Here is a 19079-nt window from a genome sequence, read left to right as displayed (position 1 = left end):
AAATGCAGTGGCATGCATCAACTCAAGCAAGAGTTTGGTGACTGTTTTCATATTTCAGAAGAAAGCCTAAATTACATTTTGATAATTCAAAATTTGAATTTTGTTTTTCAAACTTCGTTGTTTGCTACAAGCTAAGACTGTATTTAAATTTCTATTTCAAAACCTGCTTGATTTTTAAAACTCTATCTGGACAGGTAAGAAGTGGTTATTCAGGGTAGCAGAAATCCTTTCTCTTCATTTCAGTAATCCAGCTGAGATTTTGTACTCTAGCAAAATTCATAGCTAGGATTTCTTGGGTGGCATTGGGATTTTTGTTTTGTTTTGGGTTTTTTTTGTCTGAAGCAAAGTCTGAACAGTGACATTCACACAATGCAAATTCTCATGCACAATTCTTCAGAAAGCCCTAGCTCTCTGGTGTCTTGGTTTGTTCCTCTTCATTGATGAATTACGAACCACAAAGGACATTATTCTGTTACGAAGAGAGCTTAAATGTCACCAAAATATTTTTTGCTTGTTGTGCACATCCCTCACATATTTGTCAGATTTATGTTTAGATCTACTGTAGTAGAAACATGAAAACATACCAGCACAGAAATTTAGAAATGTGGAAATTTGGAAATGTGGAAATTGGGTTAAGGATCAGTTAATGCATCTGAATCTCCTTAAATCCATGGGTGGTCCTGATGGGATGCTGAGGGAACTGGCAGATGTCATTGCTAGGCTGCTGGGAAAAGGAGAGTTGCCTGAGGGCTGGAGGAAAGCAAATGTCACTCCAGTCTTCAAGAAAGGCAAGAAAGAGGACCCAGGTAACGACAGACAGGTCAGCCTCACCTCAGTGCCTGGAGAGGTGATGGAACAACTCATTCTTGATGCTGTCTCCAGGCACATCAAGGACAAGAGGTTTATCAGGAGCAGTCAACATGGCTTTACTAAGAGGAAGTCATGTCTGACCAACCTGATAGCCTTCTGTGAGGGTGTCACTAGGTGGATGGATGATGGCAGAGCAGTGGACATAATCTATCTGGATTTCAGTATGGCATTTGACACCATCTCCCATAGCATCCTTGGAGCTAAACTGAAGTGTGGCCTGGATGATTGGGTAGTGAGGTGGATCAGGAGCTGGTTGAAAGATGGGAGCCAGAGAGTTGTAGTCAATGGGACAGAGCCTAGTTGGAAGTCTGTTTCTAGTGGAGTCCCTCAAGGGTCAGTACTGGGACCAGTACTATTCAATATATTTATTGATGACCTGGATGAGGGAATAGAGTATACTGTGAGCAAGTTTGCTCCACCCACAAAACTGGGTGGAGTGGTTGACACCCCAGAAGGCTGTGCTGCCATTCTGAGGGACTTAGATTGGAGGGTTGGGCAGGGAAAAGTTTAATGAATTACAACAAGGACAAGTCTAAAGTCTTACATCTGGGAAAGAACAGCCCCAAGGACAGTACAGGTTGGGGACTGAGCTGTTGGAGAGCAGCATAGGGGAAAGGAACCTGGGGGTGCTGGTGGAGGGAAGGATGACCATGAGCCAGCAATGTGCCCTTGTGGCCAGGAAGGCCAATGGCATCCTGGAGTGCATTAGCAGAGGGGTGGTAAGTAATGTAAAAGAGGTTCTCCTCCCCCTCTCCTCTGCCCTGGTGAGGTTGCATCTGGAATATTGTGTCCAGTTCTGGGCCCCTCAGTTCCAGAAGGACCAGGAACTGCTTGAGAGAGTCCAGTGCAGAGAGACCAAGATGATGAAGGGAGTAGAACATCTCCCTTATGAGGACAGGCTGAGGGAGCTGGGGCTCTTCAGCCTGGAGGAGAATGTGGGGTGACCTCATCAGTGTTTATAAATATGTAAGGGGTGAGTGCTAGGATGGAGTAAAGCTTTTCTCAGGGGTGACTAACAACAGGACAAGGGGCAATGGTTATAAACTGGAGCATAGGTGGTTCCATACAAATATAAGAAATTTTTTCACCATGAGGGTGACAGAGCACTGGAACAGGTGCCCAGGGAGGTTGTGGAGTCTCCTCCACATTCAAAACCCACCTGGACATGTTCCTGGGGGACCTGCTATAGGTGACCCTCATCTGGCAGGGGGTTGGACTCAGTGGTCTTTCGAGGTTCCTTCCAACCCCTGACTTTCTATGATTCTATGATATCCTTTAGAAAGGTCCCATCCTTAGACATTAGGAAGATACTCTTCACTATGAGGGTGGTGAGACACTGGCAGAGGTTTCCCAGGGAGGTTATGGATGCCCCATTCCTGGAAGTGTTCATGGCCACGTTGGATGGGGCTTGGAGTAACCTTGTCTTATGGAAGCTGTTCCTGCCCATGTCAGGAGAGTTGGACCCACACCCAAACCGTTCTGTGATTCTGTGATGCTTATCACCAATATCAGTTTCTATTCAGCAGAAGCTCCTTTAGAGCCTGTGCCTGTGGGGTAAATTTGTATCTGTTACTTGATGTTTTCAGGTGTTGTTATTAATTTTTCAGTGAGCTTTTCAGCATCTCCTTCTCAACAGAAGCTAGAAAACCAATCTGTGTCACCATTGTATCTGTAAACAAATCTCATAGTTTGATTTTATCTCTAAATGTACCTTATAGAAAAAATTACCTACATGATCTTTAAGGTCCTTTCAATCCAAACCATTCTATGATCTCTTTTTTCCTTATCAGAAAGAACTCCTTGGGGAATAGTTATGAAATCCAGTGAGACATGAATTCATGCCTCTTTCTCACCACTTTCTTCTTATCTGGCTTGCAGTCGATTGCTGTCACGATAGACTGCGATTGCATCTTTGACTGGGACCCCATGACAAGTGCTTGAACTTAATAGTGAATCTGTTCTGACCAGCTTTCCCATAACATTTGGTTTGATTTATAACAGAAATAGATTGCACAACTAATTTTGTTGTAAATTTTTCAGTATCTCTTTTTCAATAGTTCCCTGGTAAAACTTCCAAATATAATCAGAAAAATTTACACAATAGAGAAATAAAATGTAAAATCCACGCAAGACCAAAGGTACCGAGTTGAACGAGCAGTGCACAGGGTCTCCCACAATGATCAGCAGCAGATGTTTGAAAGCAGAGAAACATTGGTAATGGTGTTGTGCTGTTTTGATAGAACTCCAGAACCTTTTTAATGAAGTTCATGTTGTGTGTTATGCTCCTTAATGCACAATTTCTTGTACTGGCCATGCAAAATGGGATGCCTTACCTAACTTTGGAGCTTCTCAGATGTTTTGTTGTAGACTCTGCACAAGAAATGAGCAACTTCCTCTTGGTTTACATTAGGATGAGCTGAGCTGTAGCTTTGCTGAATGGATGAGGAAGGGTTGACCCCAAGCTCCAATATGAATATATTTTTGTTAGAAGGCTCTGTTTGGACAGATAAATCTCACTTTTGTAGCCAGCTTTCTTTTTTTTCTGTTGCCTTGGATAATTTATAGTATTGTATGGAAGGAGGAACAGAGTTTATCACTATGAATCTTATTTCCTAACTCGTATGTTGTTAAATGATGTGAACCTCATCACTGTTCCATACTGGACTTCACTGGTGACCTCCCTGTTAAGAAAATTAACTCTTAGTTCCTTCCTTTCCCCCACCTCATCTTTTTGACTTATTTTCCCTCTGTGTGAGTCTCATCCCTGTTATCCTTTGCTTAGTTACTTTTCGTGTTTAGGTGCAGGCCTTTTCAGAAATGCAAATCAATAATTTAATGTGGATTTCCTCTCTTCACAGGCTTGTTGATCCCCTGATGGGGAGGAGGGCAGGGTTTTGTAAAGTAAAAGTTTCTTTTTATAAAACCTGTGTTTCTTTTTCAGCAATTTTTATCCAATTGTCTCTGTAGTTTCTACCAATTTGCTTAAGGAACTAAGATTACTGCTGTGCTAGTACACACTTGAATTCTCATTTCTCTCTGGAGCTCTTATGAAAAGTAGCCATTATATTTGCTTCTACTTCTTCCTGTAGGATTGAGGCTGTTATAAATAAGAGGCTTTACTTTACTAGTATGTATTTTCCTATTTTATTTTCTTATACTGGAATTTTATGAGTTGCCATTGCTCATTTCATTAGCTTTTATGAATTCTACTGTTACCACTCAGCTTTGGTGTGAATCCTCTGCAGCAGAGTTAAAAGAAAATTCTTCCGTGAGAACTTCTTCACATCAGAATTAACACAAATACAAAAAAAAAAAAGTAATTTATCTTTCTGGGCTGGCTTATCTCTTGGTGCTGTTATAACATAATGATCTAGAGAACCTTGCACTCCTGCTATGCAGTGCTCCTTGCTCTGGAAATATTTGAAAGAAGCTTTTATTACTTTTTTATTCAGCTGTCTCAGTCCAGAAGTCATTATTGTTATCAAGTCCAGATAAGAATATGGTGGTAAAATATTTTTTTTCACATTATTTTTTCATTAGATTGCAGCTTTCTGAAGGATGAAATGAGAAAGGATGCTTTCTTATTTCAACTGGCTTCTTTTTCTCTTAACCTTGACAACTTTTTGCTTTTTCAAAAGTATTTGTGAATCTTTTTTCATGTGTATGTTTTTTCATTCATAAATGTAGCATGGCTCTGACCTTCATTATTTTCCCTCTGGCTATCCGTGGGACAAAGCTGTTTTATAACTGCATCATCAAGTAGTTTCAAGTAAATCATGATTCTGAATCATTATTTTTTTAGATTGGTTTTTTGTTTTGGACTTATCCAGATATACAGAAATAATTCCCAGTAATTTAGACAGTCTTAATTTCTTTAGGTGTAATTTAAGTATAATCAGTGACAGAAAGGAGGTTTTTCCCCTCATTTTTCTTCTGTAAACTATTTAACTTGTTTTGCTGTTGTTCTCCAATGTTTGCTGGGTAATAGATCTAAGCAAAATTGTTCTAGACAAGAAAATTTGAGGCTTTAATTCTAGTGAAATGTTTTTTCTGGTATATAAAGGCTGTTCATTAACCTTTCTTCTGTATTTTTTTCTTCAGTTGCCTTGCTTACATTGTACAAATAGATATGAAATGCACTGTTCAGAAGTATATGCTAAAGTTCTGGTAGCTTTTGGATAGGAAATAAACATAATACTTAATGTTGTTGATATCGGTGAAAGAGTACAAATTTTTTTGGGAATCTGCTTTGAATCTTCTTTGTCCTTGGAAAAGTTTACCCCAGAGTGGCCTTAGGCACAACTTTAGGGAGGCTTTAGGCTCAGCCCTGGGGTTCTAAGCCTGAGCCTCCACAGCCCTGGGCTCAGGGCAAGAGTGTTCCCTGCTTCTGGTGAGCACTGCTGGGAGGCTGCTGGCAGCTTCTGTGGCTGTGGTTCCTTCCTTAGTTGCTTGGATGTGTCTTCAAGATGGATTTGTATTATTTACTCCTCTTAACACACAATCAATGCACACATTTCAGTGAGCCAGAGTGAGGGTTGTCACAGCATGTCTGGGCAACGAGCCCTAGCAAGCTTTTGTAAAAATCTATGGTAAATTCTCTGTGAAAATATTTCTCATAGTTAAAACAGAATGAAGTTTTCCACTTGAAAGGGACCTGAATATAGTCCCACTGCCTTCAGTAGAGGGTGTGAGTTGGGGAGAAGAAAAGATGAATCTTTCAGTTCAGGAAAAATCACTGCTGCATTCAGCCCAGCACACTTCTTAACATCTGCAGTTCTGTAGTGAGGTCCTCAACATTTGCTCAGGTACTAGAGGTTGCTTTGCCAGATCACATCAGGGAGGCAGCTCTGAAGGCAGCTCCCTAGAGTCCATCCTCAGGTGCACAGGATTCTGGCACCTCGTGGGGAGCTGCTGGAGGAGGAAGATGTCTGCCTGGTGAAGCTGATCTCTTTTCATCATAGCACTGAGCTTTATTTATGATACTGAGAAGACACCAGCCAGAAGGCAAACCAGCATCCTGTCTAAGTATTGTTGCCAGTGTTCGTGTCTTGTCTCTCTCCAGTTACTGAAGTCCTTCCTACAGTATTTGTATCTAAGGAAGTAAACACGAAGTCCTGCACTTTATAGCTTACTTTCTACACAGGAAATTCTGTTAGGACACTGGGAAGTCATTTTTGGTTTGCACGCAGCACCTACAGGGATATCAAAGCAGATTCTTTGCTCTAAGCCTGTTGGTTTTCATATGTTGAATTTTAGCATAAGCTACATTGCTGATAATTTTTTCATATGTGTGCTTTTTGGGTCACATAGGGAGTTATGTTAACTCTTCAACAGAAAATATTTCTTCTTCATTTGCAAAAATAAGTTGATACTTAATTGATAGTTATGTACAATAAGAGGTGCCTTATTCTTACACAGTACTTGAATTTTGTGTGTATATTTGTGGCAGTTACAGGCATACTCCTTTTAAATCACAATCAAAGCCTCATCTCCAGATTTAGGTGATTTTCAATCTGGGATTCTTGAGAATTTCCTCTATATTGTTCTGGAACAATTACCTACTTCCTGCTTCCTTTTTTAAGTGGGAATTTCTTTTGGCTTTCCACAGATAAAGGAAACAGTCATCTTCAGCTCTTTTAAAGTCTCTTTACAAAATTATTTTAAAAAATGCTTTTAAATGCCTTTAAAAATGCTTAAAAATGTGTTGCTATTAAGCAACACAACATTTAAAATCAAAATGTGAGGTAACATGGTGATGTTCAAAGAACTTCACTGGCAAGGGCAGGGGTTCCATGAAAGCAGATTTCTTTCCAACCTTATTCCATTTTATCCTTCAGAACAACAGGGTACATTTGAGCTTTATTAGCTCAGCACTGTGTAAGCAAAAGCTCCTTTTGAGATAGTCTTCTGTGTATACAAATGCAACAGCTTTTGCATTTAAAAAAAACCAAAACAACATATTTTATTATTATATAGTGGTTTCCTTGGTTTTAATGCTAAGTTATTTTATTAAACCCATATGCTTTTAGAACAATTTCATTCTTGTTAAAAACATACTGTTTAAGTTACAACTTCATATTAATATATGGTTAAGCATTTGGCCTTTTGAAAACCTCAATGTGACTCGTGTGATGGGTTTGGGCTTTGTTTTGGTAAATGAGCATTGTGATTGTTGTTTTTTGGTTTGGGGTTTTTTTTTGTATTTTAAAAAGTTTTATTGTTTTGTTGTCCTTTTACCCCCACCCCCTCCCCGTGTAATTCAAATGCCCTCAGGCAATACCACAACTTGAAGAAAATAAAACTTGCAGGTCTTTTGGGTGAAAAATAAAGTACCTACTGGTGAATATTCTCCCTTTTTCTCCTCCCTTTTTATTGCACATAACTTATAGTTGGAATAGATCTGTGGCTTTGTGTTTGTGGCTTACAGAAAGCAACTTAGTAAGACTAGGAAACTCATTAAAATGAAATATTGATTTAATTATGCTTACAATATTCCTCTAAGAGAGATGGAGGTGTCCTACAGGTCTGTAGTGGCATATTTTCTATTTGAAGATGCTAAAATATAAGTAATAAAAATAAAAAATAGAAACAGATGACGAATGGGAAAGTAATGGAAGCAAGAAAATAATTTCAGTCACACTGGTCTGTGATTCAGAATTTCCTTCATCCATTAGTTAAGGATTTTGCTCACTGCCATTGACTTCAGTTTCATCCTCTTGGTTACTGTTTGTATTTCCAGTTTACTGTTAAATATATTGAAGCACTACTTTGGCTATATATCAATATCCATTCCAGCCTGTGGGGTGACTCATTTGTACAAAGCAGATGTGAAGGGAATATTAATCTGTAAGAGATGTTTCTTCTTTTAAAGTAGCAGTCTGGTTTGGAATTGTTCCCTTAGTGTTATATCTAATAATATTGACTGTATTTATTCTGTAAAAATAGTCCTACATTACAATGAAAAAGTTGTTATTACAGTAGATAATTCTTACGTTGTTTATCAGATGAGTGTGTATACTTATATTGTTTGATCTTCTACTGATCTTTTTTACTAACTACAGAACTTTTTCTTGTTGATGTATTAAAAATTCAAGTCACTGATTTAAAAGAAACATGTATATGTCTGTTTGCTAAATAGTTCTTTTTAATATTGTAAGTTTCAGCAATTGCATTAATTTTTGGCTTTCTTTTAAAGTACTGTTTTTCAGTTGGTTTGTCTCTATATTGCAATACATAATCTTGACTTTTTTTTACTGTATATGAGAAGCTTTTTCTGACTTAATTTTTCTTTGCAGATCATGTTCAAAATGAAGAAAACTATGCACAAGTGCTAGATAAATTTGGAAGTAATTTTTTAAGTCGGGATAATCCAGATCTTGGCACAGCTTTTGTTAAATTTTCCACGCTTACTAAAGAACTATCAACACTGCTGAAGAACCTGGTGAGGAATTTCAAACTTTCTTAGTATTCTAGTTTCTCCAGAATAATATAAAATACAACAACTTCTTGGTCCTGATGATAGTTATAGAGGTAATTTAAGGTTGTTTTTTTTTTTCCAAAAGCCCCCACACTAATTTTTGCAGAGTTTATCTCTAAAAGGGTGTTACTTGACCCTCACTGTGTTTGATTTGTAATTAGCAGATAAGAAGAAAAACTTGAGGCATCATTTTCAAGCAATTGACAGTGTCAGATACCTCTTCTTTTGGACCTTATTTTAAGACATTCCCTAACTTTCTCTCATCTAAGTTTGTCTCTAACCTTTTACTTCAGAAAGATGGATAATGAAAGTGTAGTCATAGCAAATGTTTTTGGACCCTGAAAGTAACGAAGCCACATTTCTTGTGAAGTATTTTTTCATGGGTTTGATAGCTGTTGTATTTAGCAGCTTCAATTTTATATTTTTCTTATAGTTGGGCTTATGTCCAAGCCTTTTGGTGTGTAAAGGATAAGCAATATTACAGGATTTCTTTACTAGAATCCCTAGAGTAAGCACAAATGCTTTAGGTCTCATCAAAACTCCATGTAGTCAGTACCATGGCTTTGAGAGTTGCCTAAGAGTAAATCTTTAGGGAAGATGTGTAGGGAGAGATGAAAGACAGGGGCATAACTTCTGTGCTGTGGTCATGAAAACAGTCTTCATCTTTGAGATGCTGGATGTGGGGACAGTAGTCTTTGCTTTGCAGTCCTTGCTAGGTATTACTTCCATGAATTTGTCTAAGGATTACTTGAATGCATGCTCTGCTTGGCACAGAACATAGTGGATTCTTTCAGAACACTATAATGAACTGCTGTTTTGAAATATAAATTCTGTTTCTTTTGAACTTTATGCTTTTATGTATTGTCCTTGATTCATACATCTTAAAAGAAATGGAAAAATTTCTATATTTTCCCCAGAAATTTAAGATAATTACCATTCGTTCTTTCCCTTCATCTTATGCTTTTCTAGCTGAGTCCCAGTTGTTTCCTAACTTGGGTTGTCCTTGTTGGTCGTTTCTGTATCTTCTCTTCCTAATCTTGTAGCTTTTTCTAAAAGGAAGGGGGACAAGTGAAAGATGTTTACATTTTTCTTTTTCTGAAGGCTGATTGCAGTATGATCATTGAACTTGATGCTTTCAAGGGATTCTGTGTTGTAACTTTAAGGTTGTTCTGTTTTATTGAAACATTTTTCTTGATGATTGTGATTTCATCAGCGTGATTCTATATGCAGGCTTTTTCTCCTTAGGCATCAATTTACATTTTTCAGCATAGACTTCAGTCTTTGATTTCATGCTCTCAGTGGTGTTAAAGGGCTCTGATGCAACTCCATACCTGCCTTTTGCTTTACTCCCCAGTATAGCTTGGTGTCAGCAGACAGTCTCACCTGACTGTCTTCTTCTTCAGAACATACCAGGCCCTGGGGTGTCACTGACCTCTCATGTTTGTGCTCATTTCTGCTTCCTGAGTCTTGCCTCTCCTTCATCACCTGCTTAGTCATCTCAGGGTAACCACAATTCTCCTCATGAAGCTTTCTTTCTTTCTTTAACAGCTTTGCTTCAACCTATTACATGAATCATCCCTTGTTTCAACTTTGGTAGTTTTAAAGAAAAGTATCTATGTGAGGGACCTCCTTTCCTTTGTAAAGACTTCTTACTCTCCTCTGTACAGACTCCTTTAATCTTACTTCATCACACAATTAAAAATACTTTTAAATGCTTTTTGAAGTTCAATTAGAGGACAGCTTGGGACCAGTAGTTAAGTTTGCAGGAAATCTGCTAGATCACATTGTTCTTTGCTGGGCTTCCACAGGAATATTTTACTTTGTGTGTGTGGGATAATTAATTGACGAATTAATTTAAAGTAGTGCTGATCAAGGGGAAGAACCTCTTTTAACTTAGGAAGCCACAGTCATTCAGAACAATACTATACTATTTCAGCTAGACTATGAAGCATTGTCTATCTAAATTCTTGTTGACAGAATTTAAAATAGGTTGTTCTCTAATTTTCTCCATTCAGATGTCTCAAGTAGATAATGAGCTTTTTACTGATGTCTCAGCATTTCACTGTTCTCTTCAAGATAGATCATTCTGCTTTTTTTTACCCAATGTTCTTAAGTATAAGTCTTATGAATGCAGTTACACTGAAAGAAATATTTTTATAATATCAAAATAGAATTTGAGATCAAGTGAAAAAAGGTTAAGAAGAGGGCTATATGATGTCACTGATAAAGCCCCACAGTAGGTACTGAGGCTTAGGTTAATAAAATTAATTGAAAAACTGTCAGTAAAGGTTAATGGCTACCTAATTGGCTTTGTTGGTGTTCTTTTACATAGGGGAGATTATTGTTGCCTTATATAGTAAATTTACAACAAAATAATGGTCTTTACAAGAAGAGAAATTAGAAATGGAGCTGTACAGTAGATAACAAAAATACTTTAAAAATTTCAATTTGTTTTGATTAATTAAATATTTTCCTATGAATTGTGATATGATGCATATTTCTAGAGAAGGAGGGTACAGAATAATTTATTTCCTATGTGAATGACTTATGGATTGATCACTTTGAGAGTGATCTTCAACTTTCTTACTATGATCATTCACTATGAAGAAAAGGCTGCAAATTACATCACATATACAACTTCTGGGAACAGTAATTTTGAGATTATTGCTCTGTACACAAGGTCAAGAATAAAAGGACATCCATTAGTCATTTTAACGAAAAGATTCTCCGTGAATTATTAATAATAATTAATTGTAATAATAATTAACTGTTGAAGGTAACACTAAATATGACACCAGAAACTTAAAACATATAAGTAGCATATGTTTGAGAGTGTTTGGGGTTTTTATAAGAATGTAAGAATGAGACAATGACCACTTCTGTAATATATTATAAACGTAATTACATTGCATTGGCCCATTGTCAGTGCTGGTCTTTGTTTTCAGCAATCTTGAGTGTCCAACCAGACCAGATTACTCTGCTTTTTGCTACTTCTGCTTCTTTTCCTGTTCCACATTGCATTCTTAATTCAGTAATTCATTACAATAGTGCATTAAAAAGCTGTATGAAGATCTGCATAGGTGGAACTGAGTGTGTCAGTGTCTTTAAATTGATCTAGATGAGGTTTTGGAAGAGCATTTGGAGCACTTGCAGATTGATTATTTTTTTGTTTTTTAATTTTGGATGGTGCTTGGCTTTTTCCAATTGTTTAAAGCCTCTTTTTTTCTCTCCCCTTTCCTGTAAATGTCCTCTGTTAATCTTTTGGGGCAATTTATCTTCACATCTCTTCTTCACAAATTATACTATGTATTTCCATCTGTTAAGATTTTTTTTTTTAATTGTAATGATATTTAAGGTCCCTTCCAGCCAAGCCACTCTGTGATTCATAAGTGAAGTTAAAAAGCTTGTTTTGCAGTAGTTTGATATCATAAGTCTTTTTGATTGCTAACAGTTATAATATTTCTCTTTTTTAGCTTCAAGGTTTAAGCCACAATGTTATTTTCACTTTGGATTCTCTCTTAAAAGGAGACTTAAAAGGTGTTAAAGGGGTAAGTGTTGAAAACTAACTTCTTATTTATGGAAATGATTTCAGATTGAGCTGGTTTGTGACCTTTTTCTATTCACCCATGAGATTATTTCTTATACTGGCATCCATTAATATTCTGTATGCAGTCCAATGAGCAAATTCAAAATTGGTGTGACTATGATGCTTCTTTAGAATTTCATTGTAAATTTCCATCTTAAGGTGCAACATGATACTCTATGAGATTAAAAAATAGCTTTTTTTTTTCAACTAAAGTCCAAGAATTTTAAAGAAAAATGGAAATTTTTTTCAGTTGTTTATGATTATTATGGATAACTGTAATGACAAAGTTTTAAACATGTCCTAAGCAAATTTTATGTTTCCTAAGGATCTCAAAAAACCTTTTGACAAAGCCTGGAAGGATTATGAAACCAAATTGTAAGTATTGCCCTCCTCCTCCCTCCTCCTCCTCCTCCCTCCTCCTCCTCCCTCCTCCTCCTCCCTCCTCCTCCTCCCTCCTCCTCCTCCCTCCTCCTCCTCCCTCCTCCTCCTCCCTCCTCCTCCTCCTCCCTCCTCCTCCTCCCTCCTCCTCCTCCTCCCTCCTCCTCCTCCCTCCTCCTCCTCCCTCCTCCTCCTCCCTCCTCCTCCTCCCTCCTCCTCCTCCCTCCTCCTCCTCCCTCCTCCTCCTCCCTCCTCCTCCTCCCTCCTCCTCCTCTCTCCTCCTCCTCCTCCCTCCTCCTCCTCTCTCCTCCTCCTCCTCCCTCCTCCCTCCTTCTCCTCCTCCCTCCTCCTCCTCCCTCCTCCTCCTCCCTCCTCCTCCTCCTCCCTCCTCCTCCTCCCTCCTCCTCCTCCCTCCTCCTCCTCCCTCCTCCTCCTCCCTCCTCCTCCTCCCTCCTCCTCCTCCCTCCTCCTCCTCCCTCCTCCTCCTCCCTCCTCCTCCTCCCTCCTCCTCCTCCTCCCTCCTCCTCCTCCCTCCTCCTCCTCCCTCCTCCTCCTCCTCCCTCCTCCTCCTCCCTCCTCCTCCTCCCTCCTCCTCCTCCCTCCTCCTCCTCCCTCCTCCTCCTCCCTCCTCCTCCTCCTCCCTCCTCCTCCTCCCTCCTCCTCCTCCTCCCTCCTCCTCCTCCTCCCTCCTCCTCCTCCTCCCTCCTCCTCCTCCTCCCTCCTCCTCCTCCCTCCTCCTCCTCCTCCCTCCTCCTCCTCCCTCCTCCTCCCTCCCTTTCCTCTCCTTCTGGTCCCAGCTATATGATGTCTGTGGATATTGTTAACATGAGCAAGACACATCTTCTGTTCACTTCTCTTCTGCACTAATAGAAAAAAAATCTTTTATGTTTCCTATGAAGTAGTTGAATGACTGCCCAGTATTTATAGTGTGAGGAAGACATTTAATGAGTAGATAGTGAACATTGTAAGGTGCATTGTGGAGATTTCACATGGCATTTACACATTCTTATAACCATATACATAAAATCTACCAATTATAAAAACTATGAGATTTTTCTCTTTCACTGTGTTGCAGAAATACATGTTATTGAGAGCTTGGTTGAGTTGGTGTGAATTTAAAAGTATCTGAGGTTTTAAAAATAATTTCTTATTTTGATACCTGTCTTCTGTGGGTAAAGATATATTTATTAAAATTGAAGATTGGAAACAAGTAGTTGCACAAGTACTAGGGGAATGGTTCAGAATGCTCTCAAGGAACTGATGAGCAGTAGTTTTACCAGAATTCAGGAGTGATCAGGAGTTAATTAATTTTTGTATCCTTTAAAATATTCCCCTTTTTAATCTTATTACTAGCTTTATTTCATTTATATATATCCAAAAAAACCCAAAGAAATACTGAAGCATTTATTAACAACATAATTTTATTAACTAGTATAGTAACTTTTGCCTACTAGATTCATTACCATGTGAAATTCTTGTGAACAACTGAACTGGGTATGAGGTTGTTGCTAATGTAAGGCAAAAAGGAGATTCTTGTCCCAAAATCTCAGCACTGAACTCACTTTAGCCTTCAGGCTAAATATGCATAATTGGTATATTTTTTCTTTTTAGTTATTTAGTTCTTAGAGATCCTCCATATTTTGCAAAATATATTAGTTTTCTATATATAACAAATTAGTAAAAAAAAATAAAATTTCTGCCTCTCAAATTGGTATGTGTAAAATGGGGGATATCTTTGCCATCCTGTTTATAAGAAATGCCATTAAAAAGAAGACAGAGGTATCTCATACAGATTTAATACATGAAATAATCTGTGGGAATCTGCTCTGAATGTGGAAAGTTTACAGAAAGATGCCTGTTGTCTTGGTACTTTTTTTTTTTTTAGTTCTTTTGTAAGTAAATTTCACTTGGACTTATGAAGACCAAGAAGTGGTCCCTTAGATTTCTCAGAGAACCCAGTTTCCCAGAAAGTCAAGTTTGGAGGCACAGTGCTGAAAAGTGCTTTGTTCTGCAAGCAAGCATTATGCCTTTCTTAGCTGGGGAAAAGCAAAGTTCAAACCAAATAAATTAACCCCTTTTTTGTTTTTTCTGGCGATGAAAGAGTACAAAGCACACCGTGCTTTGTCACCTGCAGAAGCACAGATTCAGCTTTATTTTTTCTCAAAAGGGCTACTGGAGAAGAAAAATTTTAGTAAAAAAAAAAATTTAGAAAATAGTTTTTTTACCCTTATTGAGAATCTGAAGTTTGTTTACAAATGGAGTGTCTTTTTAGTCTGCAGAGTAGATAGGTAGGGACAGAGACATTGTAAAGCTCTAATTAAAGTCTCCTGGACTCTTATTTCCATATTTGCATTTCACTGTTTAAGAATTAGTGTTTAGTTTCTCTGAACATGTAAGTCATGTCATGTGTTTTTAATTCCTTCCTTACAAGCATGAAACATATTTCAGATATTCTGCTTATTTTATTGTGAGTTAGTAATTTCTTACTTTTGTGGTTTACACTGCAGTAGGTAGAGATGAAGACTCTGGTGCATGTCACATTGAGAGAATGAGAATTTTTTGGTTTCCCCCAATTAGCATACAAACTAGAGAAAACATTTAAGGGGTGAAAGAAAGCAGCTTTGTGATTCCATTACTTCTGGACATACAGGGTCTGGTGTCACAGTCTAGTCTGGTGTCAAGAACTAATTTGCAGGATGGCATCTTAATATTTCTTGATTTGATTTTTTGTTTGTCTTCTAAAGAGATTGCATGATAGTAGAAGAAATTTTCTAAAATGTTTTCTAATTAAAATTTCAGTACAAAAATTGAAAAGGAAAAACGAGAACATGCAAAGCAGCATGGGATGATAAGAACTGAAATAACAGGAGCTGAGATAGCAGAGGAAATGGAGAAAGAAAGGCGACTATTTCAGCTGCAGATGTGTGAAGTAAGTAACAAGTTTCAGCCTTTAATTATGACACCATAACTGAAAATTCCCTTGTGGGCCTTACTCCAAAGGTGTTGAAATCCTGTGTTTTATGGGGGCAGAGGGAGGAAACTATTTCAATCTCTCATAATACAGCATCATAAAGATAATTATTTTAGCAACTCTGCAAAATTTGGATTCTTTTTTCTTTATTCCTTTTCTTTGTTTTTAAATTATGCTAAGGTTCTCAGGGTGAAAATATATTATGGAAATATTTCAGGTTTTTTCAGTTTTATGGTTGGGCATTTTGGGAAGTACTTTTGATGTCTTTCTTCATCATGCTTTATGCAGATGTGAAAATCACTAATGAAATGGTAAACCATAGTGATACATTACTTCCATAAAGGTGCTCTTTATATTATTAATTCTCTCAATTCCATTTTAGTGTTGATTACTTGAAATTGCACAATATTTATATTTTTCCTATGTTTCACTAATTACTACAGCAGTATTACAAAAGGTACGTCTTAGAACAGTTGGAAAAGATGAAGCTTTTTCTTTGATTTTTTTTTTAAATGTTTTGGCCAAATAAACTGTTGCCTGTTTATATTTTGCTTAACTGTGGTCAACTGGTGGCTTATGAGTCAGCACTCAGGTTAAACACAGATAATTCATTGAGCAAATAATGTTTTATTGAAAATTGTTGAAGGTTGTGAGGCATGACTATCAACATTTTTTTTCCACTGTCTATGCAGTATCTTATTAAGGTTAATGAAATCAAGACAAAAAAAGGCGTGGACCTTCTGCAGAACCTGATTAAGTATTACCATGCACAGTGCAAGTAAGTGGGATGTTTTTATCTTTAGCTAGAATTTTCTCTTTTACACAAGTATTTCTTCCCCATTGCTTTCAATTTGTTTTGGTTACATCAGGAATTTCCACCCTGCCCAGTGTCTGCAGCTTCATTTTATTTGGTTGTTGTCTTTCAGTAGAGTATGAAAGTGTGTGGGGCAGAGGGCTGAGAGACAAAGAGGCTAATGGAAAATGCTGCATGTTGCATACAGTTAATGGTAGTTCCTGAGGCATAGATCTAAAATATACTTTTAGAAATAGCTTCTTTGCTTTATTTATAGTTCTTCTGTAAATTCTTGTACTGTGAAAGCCAGTAATTTATTTGAAGTTCCTTGAGCTGAAACTGGTAAGATATGACCTTATCATCAGTAGCACCACAGAACCAAACATGCAGCAGCTTTTACTTAAATGAAGGAAAGAAAATTTAAAAATTACTGAAGGGAAACATGTTGACTAGCTGATAAAAATAAGCTACTTATATCCTCTCTAATTCAGTGTTTGTTAAGGTCACAATGGTGTATTTGAAAATGACCATACTTTTAAAGTACTGGGAAGGGCTTCCAACAAAATTAAAAAAACCCACAAAAAACAACAACAACCAAAAAAAGCCCTTAAAGAAACAATGACCATAAAAAGCTTTGTAGTGGTGAATAATCAATTGATTGCCTTCAGATTGGTAACTTAGAATAAATAAAGTTAAATTTCTGTTTATGTATAACCTCACCTTTCATATGCTAACATGTAAAGTGCTTTTTTGGCTCACTATATTTTTATACAGTGAAACTAAATCAACAAATTACATTAAGCTGCATTTCAGTCCAGAAAAATATTATCAGACCTTTCTGAAATATATTACTGTAGAGCAATGTGGAAGCTGTGCAGTTGTGTGGTTAGATGGACAGTAAAGCAGTTCACACTGGGACAGAGGGGTTTTTTTTGTTTCTGAACTTGGAATAAGCTATGTAAATTTTATTGATTTTTACTGTTTTTTTCTGCAAGACAGTCTGCTTTATGTTACGAGTTAGATGTATTCCTGATAAATCACAAGTATTTTTCATTGTAGTTTCTTCCAAGATGGCTTGAAAACAGCTGATAAACTTAAACAATATATTGAAAAGTTGGCTGCTGACTTATATAATGTAAGTTTATTTATAAGTAATTTAACCTCTGAAAATGGGCATTTTTTTAATATGAATATGTTTTAGGTACGACTACAAGGGTGTAAAATGTGTTATTTCAAACTGAATATAGCTATTCTGAAGAAAAAGCATCTTAACTATCTTAAACTTTGTATTCTGTTTTTACAGTTATTAGTAAAAACAATTTTCATTTTTTAATATATTAAAATAAAACTGCTTTAAAGTGGGAATCTTTGAATCAAATTACGCTACCATCACCAATTTAGGTACCACTTTCATTTTTCTTGAACTGGTTGATGGTAGCACCATAGTTTTTTAATTAGCTTATGATGTTTATGATAATAATGTGGAATCACAGCTCACTTGTCACCCCAGTGCTTTCATATTCTATAATCACAGTTGCAATAATCCCATTTGCTATTGTAATTTGTGATTAATTTAAATGGTTATTTTCAGTCCTTAAGTCATCTGTCAAGGTTATAGGAGTTAATTTAATTAATGTTTCAGAGACTAATTTAGTTACTGTTAGAGAGTACCAGAAGTGACCGTGTGAAGTTTTACATTCATTGCTCTTCAATATTGCATGCATAGAAGGTGAACATATAAAATAAACTCGACTATTGCAGAAATACAGAATAGTTGAGCTGCCTGTTCACAGTGTTAAAAATTATATCTTGGAATGCATAAAAAATTCAAGTTGCATCCAGAAAGCAAATCCCAGTTTCTTTCCATAGATAAAGCAGACACAAGATGAAGAAAAGAAACAACTTACTGCTCTCCGTGATTTGATAAAATCGTCTCTGCAGCTTGATCAGAAGGAGGTAAATAATTTAGACATGTTATTCTCAGACATAATTTAAATTTATTGATTCTGTATTCAGAAATTGGCTTGAGTGATGTCCAAGTTTTGTAGTTACTGGTTCAGAAGAGTTGGACTTTGAACATTATGATGAAACTTATATTTAATATGTCCAACTATTTATTGACAAACAATAGTTTTAGATTAATTTTCTGTTTCCATTTTATACATAAAGGAAATTATTCCTTTTTGTATGAGTGTGTGTGTTTTTACAATTTTGTACTGTCTATGTACCCTTTTTCTGTTCTATAAGAAGAGTTGTAATGGATCAGGTGAATGCTTCATCTAGCTTGGTATTATGCCTTTGACCATGATACTAGATGGTAGTGGCTGAGACAAGGCAGTTAAAAATAAAAATAAAAATACATTGGGAATTACAGTGGTATCAGAACTGAAGGGGGAAGATCAGACATCCATTGCAGATACGCTGGGATACTTCTTCAACTAGGACAAAGTATACAATATATATCAGATCTTTTACCTAAGGTATAATGTGATGCTTCCAAATCATAGGGCCTAAGAGTAAGAAATGCTGAATGTTCTTTGGTGATGCTGAATGTTGGGGGGAGGGACTGGAGGAAGGAGGTTGCCTTCCTTTAGGAAAAGATCACTTACTCTCTGCTCATTTTTCTCTTATATAAATAAAATACTAGTATTTGCTAGTTTTCTACTCAGTTTATTAAAGATTTTTTTATTAAATATTATTGTTTTAATTAAACATTAGGCCAATGCCATTCTGCTGTATGTTTATTATTATCCATATATACAACTGGTCAGTATTGCTAATATTAAGCATGCATAACAATATAATTTACAACCAAGTATAGTGAGTTATCTGGATTTCCAACAACAAGCTATCATGGCTGTTTAGAATAAAATGCAAGGCAGTAAACACTGATAATTACCCTGAATACTCTCCAATTACTAGTTCTTTTTCCCCTCTATATCACTTTGTATTTGTTTATGCTGATCTTCACCTGTCATTTTTTGTTAAGTTATCCACTTCTGTG

General features: G+C 36.8%; 1 protein-coding gene across 5 annotated transcripts in view; it reads left to right on the top strand.

Moving 5' to 3' along the window:
* ASAP1 (ArfGAP with SH3 domain, ankyrin repeat and PH domain 1) overlaps window positions 1-19079 on the top strand; it is a 143814-nt gene that overhangs the window by 75925 nt on the left and 48810 nt on the right. For all 5 annotated transcript variants that reach the window (XM_071738390.1, XM_071738391.1, XM_071738388.1 and 2 more), the window contains 7 exons: window positions 8166-8311; window positions 11821-11895; window positions 12259-12308; window positions 15111-15240; window positions 15975-16060; window positions 17135-17210; window positions 17945-18031. In XM_071738390.1, the coding sequence (XP_071594491.1) occupies window positions 8166-8311; window positions 11821-11895; window positions 12259-12308; window positions 15111-15240; window positions 15975-16060; window positions 17135-17210; window positions 17945-18031 (650 nt within the window). The remainder of the gene's footprint in view (window positions 1-8165; window positions 8312-11820; window positions 11896-12258; window positions 12309-15110; window positions 15241-15974; window positions 16061-17134; window positions 17211-17944; window positions 18032-19079) is intronic.

Source organism: Heliangelus exortis, chromosome 2 (genome assembly GCF_036169615.1).
Source record: "Heliangelus exortis chromosome 2, bHelExo1.hap1, whole genome shotgun sequence".
In the NCBI taxonomy this organism is placed as follows: domain Eukaryota; kingdom Metazoa; phylum Chordata; class Aves; order Apodiformes; family Trochilidae; genus Heliangelus; species Heliangelus exortis.
Note: the sequence above shows the minus strand (reverse complement) of the source record. Positions and strands in the feature narration are given on the sequence as shown.